Source organism: Chelonia mydas, chromosome 9, assembly GCF_015237465.2.
Source record: "Chelonia mydas isolate rCheMyd1 chromosome 9, rCheMyd1.pri.v2, whole genome shotgun sequence".
Lineage (NCBI taxonomy): Eukaryota > Metazoa > Chordata > Testudines > Cheloniidae > Chelonia > Chelonia mydas.
This window is the reverse complement of record NC_057855.1, coordinates 80094488-80108112: the sequence shown is the minus strand read 5'-3', so window position 1 is coordinate 80108112 and position 13625 is coordinate 80094488. Positions and strand designations below refer to the sequence as shown.

The window sequence follows — 13625 nt, the reverse complement described above, 5'->3', positions numbered from 1 at the left end:
GAGAGAAAGGTGTGATCTAGTGGAATTTGTGTAGGCTTGGGCGCCAGGCCTCTCTGAGTTCTAGTCCTGGTTCTGACACTAATGCCCATCTGTGGCTTTTGAACATGTCTCGTCAACACCATGCCTCAATTTATTCATCAGTAAAATGGGGAAAATAACACTTATCTATGCTGGCCTTACGTGCGTGTTGATTGGATTAACTAATTAATGCTTGTAAAATTCCTTGAAGATGTAAAGTCCCTTAATATTATTAGTTTCTACATACATTAGAGAAACCCAACACTGCTACTACTTGTGGGAAATCCTTGAGATTAAAGCTACATTTATGAGTGCCTTGTTGGACAGCTCTCCAATTCCTTAACAACTCAAGGCATCGTGCTTTAGAAACAGGCTTACATGTCAACTTGGGTGCCACTGAGGGGAAAAGTCTGATTTGGGCTCCCCTTATGGCCACTTTATGCAGGTGTAAATGATGACACAAGATCTATTGGGTCTAGCACCTCTGCTGTCCTGGAGAGAGACAGAGTAAACTTGAACTTGAATGATTCTTCCCAGTTCTGTTGTAAATGTGGTGAACACTCATACAAATTACAGAAGATCAACATTAAGACTGTGGTCTGGGCTGCATCCAAACAAGAGATCTAGTATCTTGTACCATATTTTTTGTTTATATAAGCAAGAAAGAACAACCCTAAATATGATTTACTTTATCAAATACTCCTTGGATCTAATTTAGGGCCCACTTCTTTGGAGTCTCAGGAGAGAGGCCAAGGAGTAAATGAGCCATGGAAACATAATGAACTTTTGTGGTTTGAGCCCAGCTTGAGAGCAAACAACAGACTGTAACATCCTACAACAATACTTAAACCAGCGCTCCCTTCACTAACTACATTTTAGGGAAAACCTTATTTGAGATGGGCTGAAACCAGAACTGTAAGGGGTTTAGGATTTGAACGCCTGTCTCCAAACATTCTTGGATGCTTCTGAATCCATGTCAGATCCACAAGAGAAAGGGGCCTGTTTTCCTGATCTGATTGGATGCTGACCAAGATGGCAGAAATCTCATAAGTACAGCTGATCTCACAAGATGTCAAGTAATTAATCAAGAGGAATGTTGGCCTGAAATTTCACGAGAACAGCTCATACAGTTTTGTCACCATCTGTCCCAGGTCGACCTCAATCCTGAACTCTGAAGCTTAGTCTTAACTGGATCCAAGCCCAGAGCTCAGCTCTAGTTCATTTCAATTCCATGTACAATATGGAAGCTCTCTTACTTTTCTCAGTTTCCGAATGAAAAGGGTCAGAAGAAGCCAAAAAAGGGTAGCTGCTAGACCAGTGCAGACCAAAATGATAACTTCAATATTGGACTTTTCTTCAGAGCCTGTAAATTAAATGCATCGGATTTTAAATTCAGTGCAAAAATTAAATTATAAATAAATAAATAAAACGTGTAATTCCATCAACCATGCTTCATTTCAGAAAAATGGTAGCCATGAAATGCCATGACATGTGGTGGGAGCCTTTTCATTCACTTGCTGTAGGCAACGATATAGGAAACCATCTCTAACCAAGAGACACAGAGACACAGAGACAATGGTTTGGCAGAGGTGGGCAGGATATCCACTGAGTGCCATTACTTTATATTATCAATGCCAAGCGTTCAAAGTATGATACTATGGTTCTCAACCTATGGATCATGAACAGGTGTCACGGGTTGCAATCACGCTGTTCTTTTCCTATGGCTAATTGAAAGGTGGTCCCAGATAACTCTTGGCTAAATAGGAGGGGACCTTAAGGAGATTCCAGTGTGAAAAGGCTGGGAACCTCTGTATTATATGATTCCCCATGAAACATTCAAGTTATATTGACCATATCTCACTTTGTGTAGCGTATGTTGTGTCTGTGATAGAGTTGTTATCAAGGTGTTCCAGACATGAAGACATATTGACCTGCTTCAGGTCCTATGTCTTTATGTGACCATGTAAACTTCCTGGAACCTCAAAGGGGATTCACTCTGAGTTTTGAGCAAGGGATTAAGTCAGTTCCTACTTTATCCAAGCCTGCCCTTTATGTGTGTGTGGAGCGGGGGTGGGGGTTGAGGGCGTGGGGGCTGTATAATGTCTTTCCCCCAAATTAAGCCTGTTTCACCAAGCTTGTGAACTCACCTTGTATTTTAATAAATGCTGAAGTGCTGTCATTGCCCATTTCATTGGAAGCCCTACACTCATAGAGGCCTTCATCATCTTTTTTCACTCGTTCGATGATCAGGGTGTTATTTTCCATGGAAATTCCTGTGTGAGGGGGATACAGTTTCATTTGATTGCAGAATATATTTGTCAAGAAAGAATGTCCAACAGGAGCTGGGTGGAAAATGGCCTCACTGGCCACTGCAGCCCTGCTCTGGTAGCAGCCACAAGAGATCTTCTAGTGCTGGTATGTTATATTCACCTTTGTTTGCGGTACCATGCTGCAAACCCCTCCCTGGCCACCTGCTCTCAATGCACTTGTCATGTTAACTCCACAGTGACAACTGTGCAGAACAGGTGTATTTTATTCATGCAGCCTGATACTGCTCCCATGGAAGGCAATGGGGGCATGACTGGGCCCAGAATGAGCTCACTGGGACAAATGCTGCTCTCCATTACACCTGCAAAACTCCCAGCAGGATTTGCCTCTCCCCTTCCCAGCCCAAGAGTTGCACTGCATTTGAGGAGGTGTCATTAGAACATATTAAATACAACTCTCCTATTAACCCAGTATGCTTTTCAGGCCAGGCCGGAGGGGCACAGAGTGGCTGCACCTCACTGGGTGAGGAGTTCAAACTGAGTCCCCACCCCCACACCTGGAGCTTGCGAGCGACTGAATTGCCTGCTAAGGCACAATGCCTCTCCAAGAAGTGACCCCTCTCCTCCTCGGTGGAGGGCTGTGCCTACCTGGCACAATGTAGTGCTCAGTAGGGAAAGGAATTATGTCGATTGATCCAAGGTGGCCTGGCCAGGGCATAACGGGATACAATGAAGGAAAGGAAAACTGAGTCTAAATGTCAGTGAGACAGCAATGTCTAAGAATACAGCACTGACTCCCAAGGGAAACGATGAGCACCCTGTCTCTTGGGACATTTAAAATGGGGACAAAGCCCTGAAGAACCCACTATTTGGCTCAATCTTGCATTCATGAGGGAGGAGATGGCCTACATGTGGCCTAACTGAGCCTTCGCTAGCTTCAATTTCTCTGATTCGGTGACACACGATTCCAAGCTCATTTGGTTTACTAAGAAGATGCCATTAACAGAACAGGGGAAATACACTGGGCCTTGAGTCCAAAGGTTTTAAGTTTGCAGTGTGTTCTGCCCATGAATTCTGTTGTTGCTAACAAGAGCTGTGCACATAACTCACCATGCACAGCGCTGAAATATTTACCCTGAGGTGGTTTTTTCAGATATATTTTTTATGTGTTCATCAGTTGGATGAGTTACATGCTTGTCCCTCTCGAATTATTTATAAAACTTCACTAGCTGTTAAGAGCTTCTGCTCAGAACGGTCTGATCTGAGTTATGGAGGATTCTAGATTTCCTAACCCAAGAAGCAAAATTAAAGTGAGAGGAACCAGTTACTAACACTGGTTTCTCCACGACATAAAGGGTATTTCAGGATAGAGGGGCCTGGAAAGAATTCCAAGCTCAGGCAAACATTCCAAGCCTGTGGCAGCACGGCACGTGTGTGTGTTGGCTGAGCTGACAGCTGTTTCTCATCATTGTTTTATACTGAGGGAAATAAAGACACAGTATATTATGCCCTGCGGCCAGCTAAGTGATCCTTAGTGGAGACACTACCATTGACTTCAACAAGCTCCGGATCAGGCCTTAAGAACATCCAGCAGTTCAGGCTCACATTTTTAGATACTGCTTAGCAAGCGGCGAAGCGCCCTGCTTTTTGTACGCATAAAGAGCCATCTTGGACATGCCTGATGGGCAGCTGGGTGCTCAGCACCTTGATTTCCCTTGCCAGGGTCAGTTCTGCACATATATGGTCAATTCTGCAGGCACAAGCAGTGGCATGTGCAAAACTGGGCACGTATAATCAAGCACTGGTTTGAAGCTAGTTGGTTATTTTGGCCTCTGTAATCCCATTTGCAAACCACATCAGCAGCCAGGTGTAGATAATGTGGTCTGAGTCATTTACAGTGTCCTGGGTTGATAGCATTTGGCACTCATCACGCACTGCTGTTAACAACTCCACCAAATGCCAGGCAGGGGAGAATCCGGGACCACCACGGCTTGCAAATCTGTGCACACGTTACCATTGTTTCCCTTTCAGCACCTGTTGTGGTGCAGCATTGCTCCACACTCACCTGAAGCAGGTGAAATGGGATAGCCATTTTTCCACCACACAATATGAGGCGTTGGGGTTCCATTTACTCTGCACTCCAGCATGATCTTGCCACTGATGTTAACCTCCCGGTCTGCGAGGTTCTGCATAATATATGGCACTGCCTTTGCTGCATTCACAAAGGAAAACAACACACAGTCAGTCTGAGGGCAGGTCTATACTTAAAATGCGACAGCAGCGCAACTGCACTGGTGACGCTTCAGTGAAGAAGCTACGGGAGAACCTCTGCCATGGGCATAGTTAATCCACCTCCAAGAGAGGTGGTAGCTATGTTGATGGGAGAAGCCCTCCTGTCAGCATAGCCCTGTCTACGCTGGGGCTTTGGTCGGTATAAGAGCATCACTCAGGGGAGTGGGTTTTTCACACCCCTGAGCGATGTAATTATACCAGTGTAAATCTATAGTGTAGACCTGGACTTAAGGAGGCATCTTCTAAAGACTTACATTTTCATCGGCACATAAAGGCCTTGTCCTAATGTGTTGGCTGCAGAAAGGTTTATTAATGAAAAAGGTGTGTGGTGAGCAAAACCAACAAACAGAGCATGTCTTTCACTAGGAATGGGCAAATTCATTTTGCTGAATTTCAAACCCACTAAGGGTATGTCTACACTACCCGCTGGATCGGCAGGCAGCGATCGATCCAGCGGGGATCGATTTATTGTGTCTAGTCTAGACGCGATAAATTGACTCCTGTACTCCAGCTCTGCGAGAGGCGCAGGCGGAGTCAATGGGGGAGCGGCAGCAGTCGACTCACCGCGGTGAAGACACCACGGTAAGTCGATCTAAGTACGTCGACTTCAGCTCTGTTATTCACGTAGCTGAAGTTGCTTAACTTAGATCAGTCCCTTCCCCTTCCGCCCCCCCTGTGTAGACCAGGGCTAAGTTTCACTCAGAGTTGAATGTTACTTAGTCCCTGTGAACAAACAAAGGATCAGGTTGGGGGCAGAGCAAAAACACACAAAGGGAGCATAAAGAAAGGAGCAAAGAAAAGAGAGGAAAAGGCTAGGATTCTCTGTTGCCCAGTACCTTGTGTGCAGTCATTTACACCACTGCAAAGTTCAGCACGGAAGCGTTTTACCCACACTTTGTATTCATTTTACACTGCTGTCAATGACTGCCAAAGGTGCAGGACCCCAGAGAACAAAGCCCAGAGTACACTGTAAAAAACAGCCTGAAACATGGAGAATAGCCAGTGCGCGTAGGATAAAGAGGAAGATCCAATACACGCAGAATCAGAAAGGGATATTGAAAGGCTTCATGGCTGGTTTTATACAGTGGGAGCAGAAATGTTTTGGGGAAAGTGTGCTCATGTAGCATGCTCTCAGGATGAATTGCCTCCCAGCCACTACAGACAAATAAGAAGAAACTGGTAACTCACAGAAAGACATGTTCAAAATCCCAGCTCTTCTGTCTGTGTACTAATAGCCTAGCTGTTGTTCCCCCCAGCCCCCTGCCACTGTGTGTAGGTGTCTGTGTAGGTGGAAATCTGACTAAGTGAACAAAAATATCTGCAAGGGGAAAAGAAAGTGAATTGCTTGAATGCAATGTGCAGAAAAGGACGCGGTGCCTGCACATCTGGTTGTTGTGAAAGGTGGTAAGGACACTAGTTATGGGGGAAAGGCCAGTACAGGAAATGACAGAAGGAGTCATAGTCTCTTTCCCCCCTTGGGCCGTTGGAAAGAGAAGAGTGATGCATTGATTTATTGTTTTAATAAGTCACCAAGGCACTGCCCACGCAGGCATCAGAACAGTGCTAGTTATAGCTATAGTGTGGGTGAGAATTTTTTCTGTCTTTCTCTCTCTGTGTCTGCATTTGTGTTTGTAAATCTCATGATAATGTCTCTGTCTGCACTCATGAAGGACACTGCATTGAAACTGCTAGTAACAGCTTTACTTAAACATGACTGTAGCTAGCACAATATGGGCTGGTCCTTACCAGGCAGGGGCTTACTGCAGCATGTCTGTCCCTTTCTGTCTGTCTAGTGCCTACTCGCAATAATCTAAATGCAGAACCTAACTTAGGGATCACAGTCAAAGTTCCTGTGAATAACTGTGCTCTCCACTACATGGGTAGGCACAGTTTGCTTAGGGTCTCCCCCATGCTCCACTTCTGTTCCATGCTTTTTGTTCTCCACTAGAAGACAGATGAGAATACCTGGGGCCTCACAACCCTTCTGCTGGTACCTCCTACTTCTTAGAAGTCTGAGGCCTGATTGCCCATACTCACACGAGTATAAATCAGGAGAAACTCCACTGAAATTAGTGGGCTTACGCTGGTGTAAAACTGGGACAAGATTCCAGCCTGTCGTCTTTAGATAGCCACAGATAGCAAGGACACTGAGCTCTGTAATATTTATTGTTGACACTAAATTTAAAGAGATGGGTTCTTGGAGTCAAGATACAGAAAAGAAAAACCTGCTATTGCTTTAAATGTAAAGAGTGAATACCCTTCGATTCCATGCTCCTGGCCAATGTCCTTTGCAATTACATTTGACGGGCCTAAATCTTATTCATGGTTTCAGAGTAGCAGCCATGTTAGTCTGTATTTGCAAAAAGAACAGGAGTACTTGTGGCACCTTAGAGACTAACCAATTTATTTGAGCATAAGCTTTCGTGAGCTACAGCTCACTTCATCGGATGCTTATGCTCAAATAAATTGGTTAGTCTCTAAGGTGCCACTAGTACTCCTAATCTTATTCATGTTACATATAACCGTGGTAATCATCATGGGATGTAATCTCATTGGATGTTTTACCAAAGCATGACAGACCTTGGGTGGGCCACCCAAGGGACATGCTGGTGGGGTTGGCAAGATGGTAGGTGGTGCTCGTTCTTCTGAGTCTGCACTAAATCAATACCCCAGCGTGGAGTTAGGAGGACATGATGCTGCTGTAGTTGCTGCATGTAGTGACTGAAGATTCCACAGCACTTTGCATAGGAACGGGGCTGGTGCTCTGGTCAGGCGCCACTTTCAGTACTGCAAACGCCAGGCTCCACCAATTCTCCCTTGTCGTCTCAAGTGGCCAGCCTATCCTAAGCTATGGTGCTTAGGCACTGCTGTGCACTGTCAAATAGCTGCAGCATGTCCGGAAGGTGGCACAGATGGGCTAAATAATTCCTGCATGTACAGGGCCATGTCTCAATTGATGGAAATCAGTGTAGCTCGATCAAATTCAATGGAGCTATGATGATTTGCACCAGCTCAGGATTTGGCCCACGGTTTGTAAATCAGGTCTGAGAGATCTGTAAAGCCATTTGGGATCCTTTCTGATGAAAGGTGCTCCATGTATAGAGGTCATTGTAGTCAACTGTTAACACAACAGAAAAATACATCCAGGCAATACCTGGCTGATCCTGAGCACCTGCCATTCCCAAGGACATTGGTGGGCATGGCAGATGCTCAGCACCCTGCTCATAGTACCTTTAGTTGTTGTTTTCAGACAACAAGGCCTACCTTTAACGTTGAGCTGGGTGTGCTGTTCTTGCACTTCCGTGCTGTTGTGTCGATTCTGAGCGCTGCACTTGTACAACCCAGCGTGTTCCTTTGTGACGTTACTAATGGCCAGTATCAAGGAAATGGAGTATCTGTCAATTTGCTCCTGCGTGAAGCTGGCAGGCACCACCTGTGCGGAGGGGTAGTACCATGCCAGGTGATTGTAAATGTATCTGGAGGCTCTGCAGGTCAGCTGAACATCACTCCCCACAATGGTGGTGATCGGTCGGTCTGTCTGCAGACCCGATTTTACGTCTAGGGGAAAGAGAAAACACACCTGGAATGAAAGCACAACTGAGAGGATTTTTGGCTGCTTGTTTTCACCTTGAGGGCCAAATTTCAAAGACCAACACAATGGGATGAGCCAGAAAAATGCAACCCCAAAAGCCTGCAATTGCACATGCAAACAAGCATTTGTGCTTGCAAATTGGGTAAATATGTGTCCACTGCCTGGTCCATGAGCCTTTCATAGTTTGGCCCTGAGTGTACGAAGAACTACACAATCAGTAATTAACTAAAATGATGTGTAGAATTAGTTAATGCGCTGAGGCTAATCGAGCTAACTTGTAATCAAGAGAGACAGCTCTCCATGCAGACTGATATGCACGCTTGAGATGCTTTCCCTCTGTCTACAATCAAAGTCACAAGATATTGTTCCATCAGAGTAAAGAAACCCACTCATATTATTGTTCTTCACAGGTAACATTGGCTTTCTCTACAATTCCACAATCTCCCCAACCCTAGAAACCTCCTTTATTTCTACTATACCAATATTTGTCTTCGTCACATCTGCCTCAAGGGGTATTTATTTGGTCACTGAACAGATGATTTAAAAATCCTTGCAGCTTTAACTTTTAATAGACTCAAATAAAGAAATATCAGGAGGTATGAAGCCAGTTCATCTGTGACAGAATCCTTGGGTCCTTACCTTTTTTGTTTTTTACTCCAGACAAAACTTCCACTGGCTAAGTGCCAATGTGAATCCCACTGAAGACAAAAGAAGTTGTTTCTGAGTAAGGACCCAGCGGTTTAACCCCAAGACATTATCCTCACCCTCTGTGTGAGCCACCAGAGTACTGGAGTGTGGGAAACATGGTCTCCTCGCCTCCCTTTTATTCTATTTCCAATGACCCGTCCATCCCAGGGCCTGACTTTCACAATTGGGGCCCATTAATAATAAACTCAGTTGGCTCTGGAATGATCTCCTTCTATCTGGCAGATCAGGATTTTGGAGCAATTGAAGTGGAGATCTCTGAAGACTCCCTTCCAGATTTTCCTTAAGACCCAGCATATGCTGGGACAGGACAATTAGGGAGTGTCCATTCTATATAGTCCTCCAGCAAGGATGAATGTTTGCAAAAAAGCTGCTTGCTCTTTGCTTTAATGCTGCTCTGTAACTATTCATTAAAGGCCTCCTAATAATTAGGATGTAACAGACAGCACTTTGGCAATGACAGAACTTAGTGTAGGAGGAGCAGCTACTGCACTTAACAGCATGACAAGCTCCACAGTTGAGAAATACCCAATCTGCCACACACATATATATATATATAATTTTAATTTTTTAATTAACATGGCCCACATTAAATGGATTAAAAGCTGGCTGATTGGTCTCAAAATGTAACTGTCAAGAGGAAATCATTGTCACAAGTGGTCAGGATGCCAGCTTTACATCTCAGCACTTAGGTCTTTTGCATTTGTGAAATGAAGAAAATGGCCATTGATTGTGGAGAGACTTTGCAGTATTAGAGTCTTAAAGTTCTACTTTTTCCACAGGGTGAATTCCACTGAGTGACTGGGGGCAGGGGGAATCTCTTTCTCCATGGTGGCTGGAATTAGAAGGCTTTGGGTATGCGCTGTCTAGGGCGGGGAGTGCTAGCTGGAAACCCGCACAGAGGTTTGAGGCATTTCCCCTGGGCGAGCCTTGAGTTCTTCTTAAGCTGTGCCTTTTTCCGAGCTAAAATCATTTTCAGTTTTCTAGCCTCCCAAATGAACTTTTCACATGCATGCTTTTCTACTAACTTAACATTCTGGGAGCACAGCATTGGGTTGTTTTACTTTCCATTTCTTCTGCTGACATTTTTTTAGTTAGCATTTTGAATATTTTTAGCTGGGACTTCTGTTATTTTCTTCCATCTCATTAGCCTTTCAAGAAGTTCTATCTGCTCTGATAGAATATTTATTGATTTTTAGGTACAGTGGAAAGAAAAAAAAGTTTCTCTCTTTCTCTCTCTCCCCTTTCTCCTCCCTTGTCTAGGGAGGAATTTAAGTTTTGAAAGAATGTTACAGTTTAGTCCATCTCTAGACTACTATGCATTCACAATCCTGAACCTAAGATGTAATTAATGTCCTCTCTCTGAACAGACACTATTTTATAAGACACCTAATAAGTCTCCTGTAAGAACCAACCACGTGGCCTTTTCTCTTTTATCAGCGGTCTCTGCACATTTGTCTTCTGTATTGTATTACGGGCTAGTAGTAGCGATACTCACTCCAGTTGTGCGGGATTCCCTAACACAATTGGGAGTGCACCATTGGGGGAAGGTAAAATGTCAGCATAAATCAAAAGGGAAGTCTGGTACCATTTGTATTTACAAGGAATTAATTGGTTTTAATTTCCTGTGCTTTGCACAATAATGTATATAATTTAAAACTTCTGCTGTTTCCCAAATTCCATGTCTGAGCCTGTCAGGATAGCGGAGACGCCTCCTGTCAGCCATAGAGAGTGTAGAAAGAGCAAGAGAGGGGGTGAGCCTGACAATCTGAAGCAACACAGATCTTTTCATGTGGCCTGTAAACATGTCAGGAATGAGCAAATTGATAGTGGCAAACATTTGTAGAATTGTCCAATTCCTAAAGCATTACAGTATTTGACAGCAGATTCTTATCTGATGTCTGAAATAGAATATTTTCTTTCGAGTAGAGATCGTTCACTCCATTTTTCTGCATTCTTGTTACAGCCAGATAAGGGTGGAGGAGGAGCTGTTGTTATTGTTTATTTATTATTAATTATTATTAATACTGAATGCAGTAGCACACAGAGATGTCAGCCAGGTTGAAGTCCCATTTTGCTGGATGCTATACAAACACATAGGGCTCGATTGTAAGTTCGCAATGCGTATGGGGTGGTATGTGGTTGACGTGCTCAAGTTGCAGACCAGGGACTAAAGGCAAGAGACTTCTCAGAACAGGAATTTCTGATATTTGCTCCTCTCGTGTTACAACAGATTCCAAAGTAGTTACTTCCAGTGGGTGTCCCTGACCAGTGGTGGGCAAGGACATGAGGCAGTCCTAAAGGTTTGATATATTGACCATATAGCATCTTCCCAATGCAAAATATTACTATGGGGAAACTAGGTGTCAAAACTGGGGTAGACAGTATAAACTGAAGACAAATCTGATATCTTATTGAAACTGTATGGGGGATTTAACTAAGTAGAATGTAAAAACTGGAGTAAGATTTAGGACAGGACATTCCTAATTATCACAAAGTACTGTGAGTGCTTTACTTGGGCAAAGCAGTCAGGACACCTGCAGGAAGAGCCTAAAGAAGGTATAGCTCTGCCATCTACTGATATCATTTTCCCTTTAGATGGCCCCTTTATATGGTTTGGTTTTAGAGTAATGCCCAACCCCCCTGCAATGAAATGTATTCTGCTGGCAGTGAAACATATTAAAAGTAGCTTTCAGTGCTATTTCCAGTGTCTCTGTGAGTTCTGTAGGCGCCTGCCCGTAGAAGGACAAATGAATTAATCTGATATTGCAATAGGTCAAAGGGAGAGTTTTCTTTCCTTTCTGAAATGAATTTAATGTTGGTGAAAGTGCCAGGTTGGCAGCCCTGGAGTCTGAAGTATTATATTTTCACTCAGAACAGGTGCAGTGTGGACAATGATGTGCAGGTTTCCCCATTATTCCCCATTACACTGCATGGCCAAAACACTTCAACTCTGACCTGAAAGGACTATCTCTAGAGCAAGAGGGGAGTTCGGTCTCCATGACCCATTCTGTACTTGGTTCCTTGGCAAGGACTCTCAACAAGGAACCCAACTGGCCCCAGTTTGGAGGAGGTTTTGGTGATTTGGTTACTTGTTCATTTGAAAGTGGCTTGAGACTCATCAAGTCATTTCACATAGGACAATAGGAGATAATGAGAGTTCAAGATTTTTGTGCTCACTAGTGGTTGGATTAACCACCGAGCTCTACAAATGGAAGCTGAGCAGGCGCTGGACTTTGGGTGGCTGGGATCAATTCTGTTAAATCTTCTGCTCTCTTCACAAAGGCCCATCCATCATCCCGGTGTACTTTCAAACCCTGATTCCAGCCAGTGTCATCAAGACTCAGATTCAGGCTGCATCACACTCAGCAGCCTGACTGCTAAAAATTGGATGTTGTCTTTTGCCCTACGTCTCGTTCTGCAGCCCCCAAACCGGCAGCGTTATAGCGGGTGCTGTAACATGTCGGAAAGACTAAAACCTTACAGTGTGCGGCAGATCATGACCTGTTTTCATCGGATGTAATATTGACCTAGCATTTAGACATAGCTCCATCTGATGCACAAGATACTCTCCTTCTCTACCTGCAATCAAGTTTCCATAATCAGGACCAGCCTTATATGCAAACAACTGCTGTGATTCCTGTGACTATGGATACCCCAGGCACATCTCACAAACCATCTCAGTCTCTCCCTCCAGCTGTGGGACTAGATGGCGAAGCAACTCTCCATGTGATTTCTCCAGCGTCTTAGGAGCCTGCGAGTCCAAAACCCAGACATGTCTATTCCACAAAAGATGGGAAAAATTGTACGTTTCCTTCTTTGTCAGCCTTGCACAGTACGGAAGGTGGGCAGAGTTCTTCTATATGTGAATCAGGCCCAGAGTTGTTGCTCTTCTGACATCTGCAAGGGGACTGGCCTCTTTGATGGAGTCACATGCACCTCTCAGCAAAGGATCATCCCACCAAGAGACAAAGCTGCAGGTCAGACTTGGTAATATTTTACCAATGGAATCTAAACAATTCCACTTTAGGGACTGTGCTGTCTGCATTTAGCAAGATTCAGTTTACTTGTGATCCATAAATGTCATCATTCTTCCTTAAACATCTGATTTATGTGAGTCAGTTGCTATCTGTTAATGTCTCTCATTCTTCCAGGATGGCATGGAACTCATATACTTCCCTTTAGGGGTGAGAATGTCTCTCCTAGCCCTGTTCATGATCTGGTATATTTCAGATGGAAAGAAGACAATTTTGTGATGGGAATAACCCTAAATGGTTTGATGTAAGCAGCACATGGATAACGAGGGCTCATGTCACATTGTCTCTGGAATGTTAATATAAAATGCCTTCTGGGCTGTTCTCTCTCTCTTTCCATTTTTCTTTAGAGAAATTTGTTACCAAGTCAAAACTCCTTTCAATGTAGAAGTCAAAGTTCAGCTTTCTTAGGTTTTAAGGCTAGACAGGACCATTGTGATCATATAGTCTCCCCTCCTGCATAACACAAGCCATCGGACTTCCTTGAATTAATTCCTGCTTCACATCCCATAATGGTGGTTGAACTACCGCATATCTTTTAGGGGAAAAAACCCCACGCACTCTTCATTCAGTTTCCAGTGATGGAGAATCCACCGCAACCCTTGGTAAGTTGTTCCTGACTGTTAAAAATGGGTGCCTTAAACGTTTGCTCCCTGTATGGAAAAATATTGGCCTTAAACAAAATTAAAAGAAGGTTTGAAATATAAAACTTCCAAC

The 13625-nt window shown here is 44.0% G+C and overlaps 1 protein-coding gene across 3 annotated transcripts in view; it reads right to left on the bottom strand.

Annotated features, from left to right (window-relative positions):
- Positions 1 to 13625, bottom strand: part of LOC102930345 (vascular endothelial growth factor receptor kdr-like) — a 187886-nt gene that overhangs the window by 45564 nt on the left and 128697 nt on the right. For all 3 annotated transcript variants that reach the window (XR_006283537.1, XM_043521684.1, XM_037908678.2), the window contains exons 13-16: positions 7842 to 8135; positions 4351 to 4497; positions 2166 to 2291; positions 1275 to 1381 (exon numbers count right to left, since the gene is read on the bottom strand). Coding sequence is in view for 2 of the 3 variants with exons in the window: in XM_043521684.1 (XP_043377619.1) it covers positions 1275 to 1381; positions 2166 to 2291; positions 4351 to 4497; positions 7842 to 8135 (674 nt within the window). In the remaining variant the exon portion in view is untranslated. The remainder of the gene's footprint in view (positions 1 to 1274; positions 1382 to 2165; positions 2292 to 4350; positions 4498 to 7841; positions 8136 to 13625) is intronic.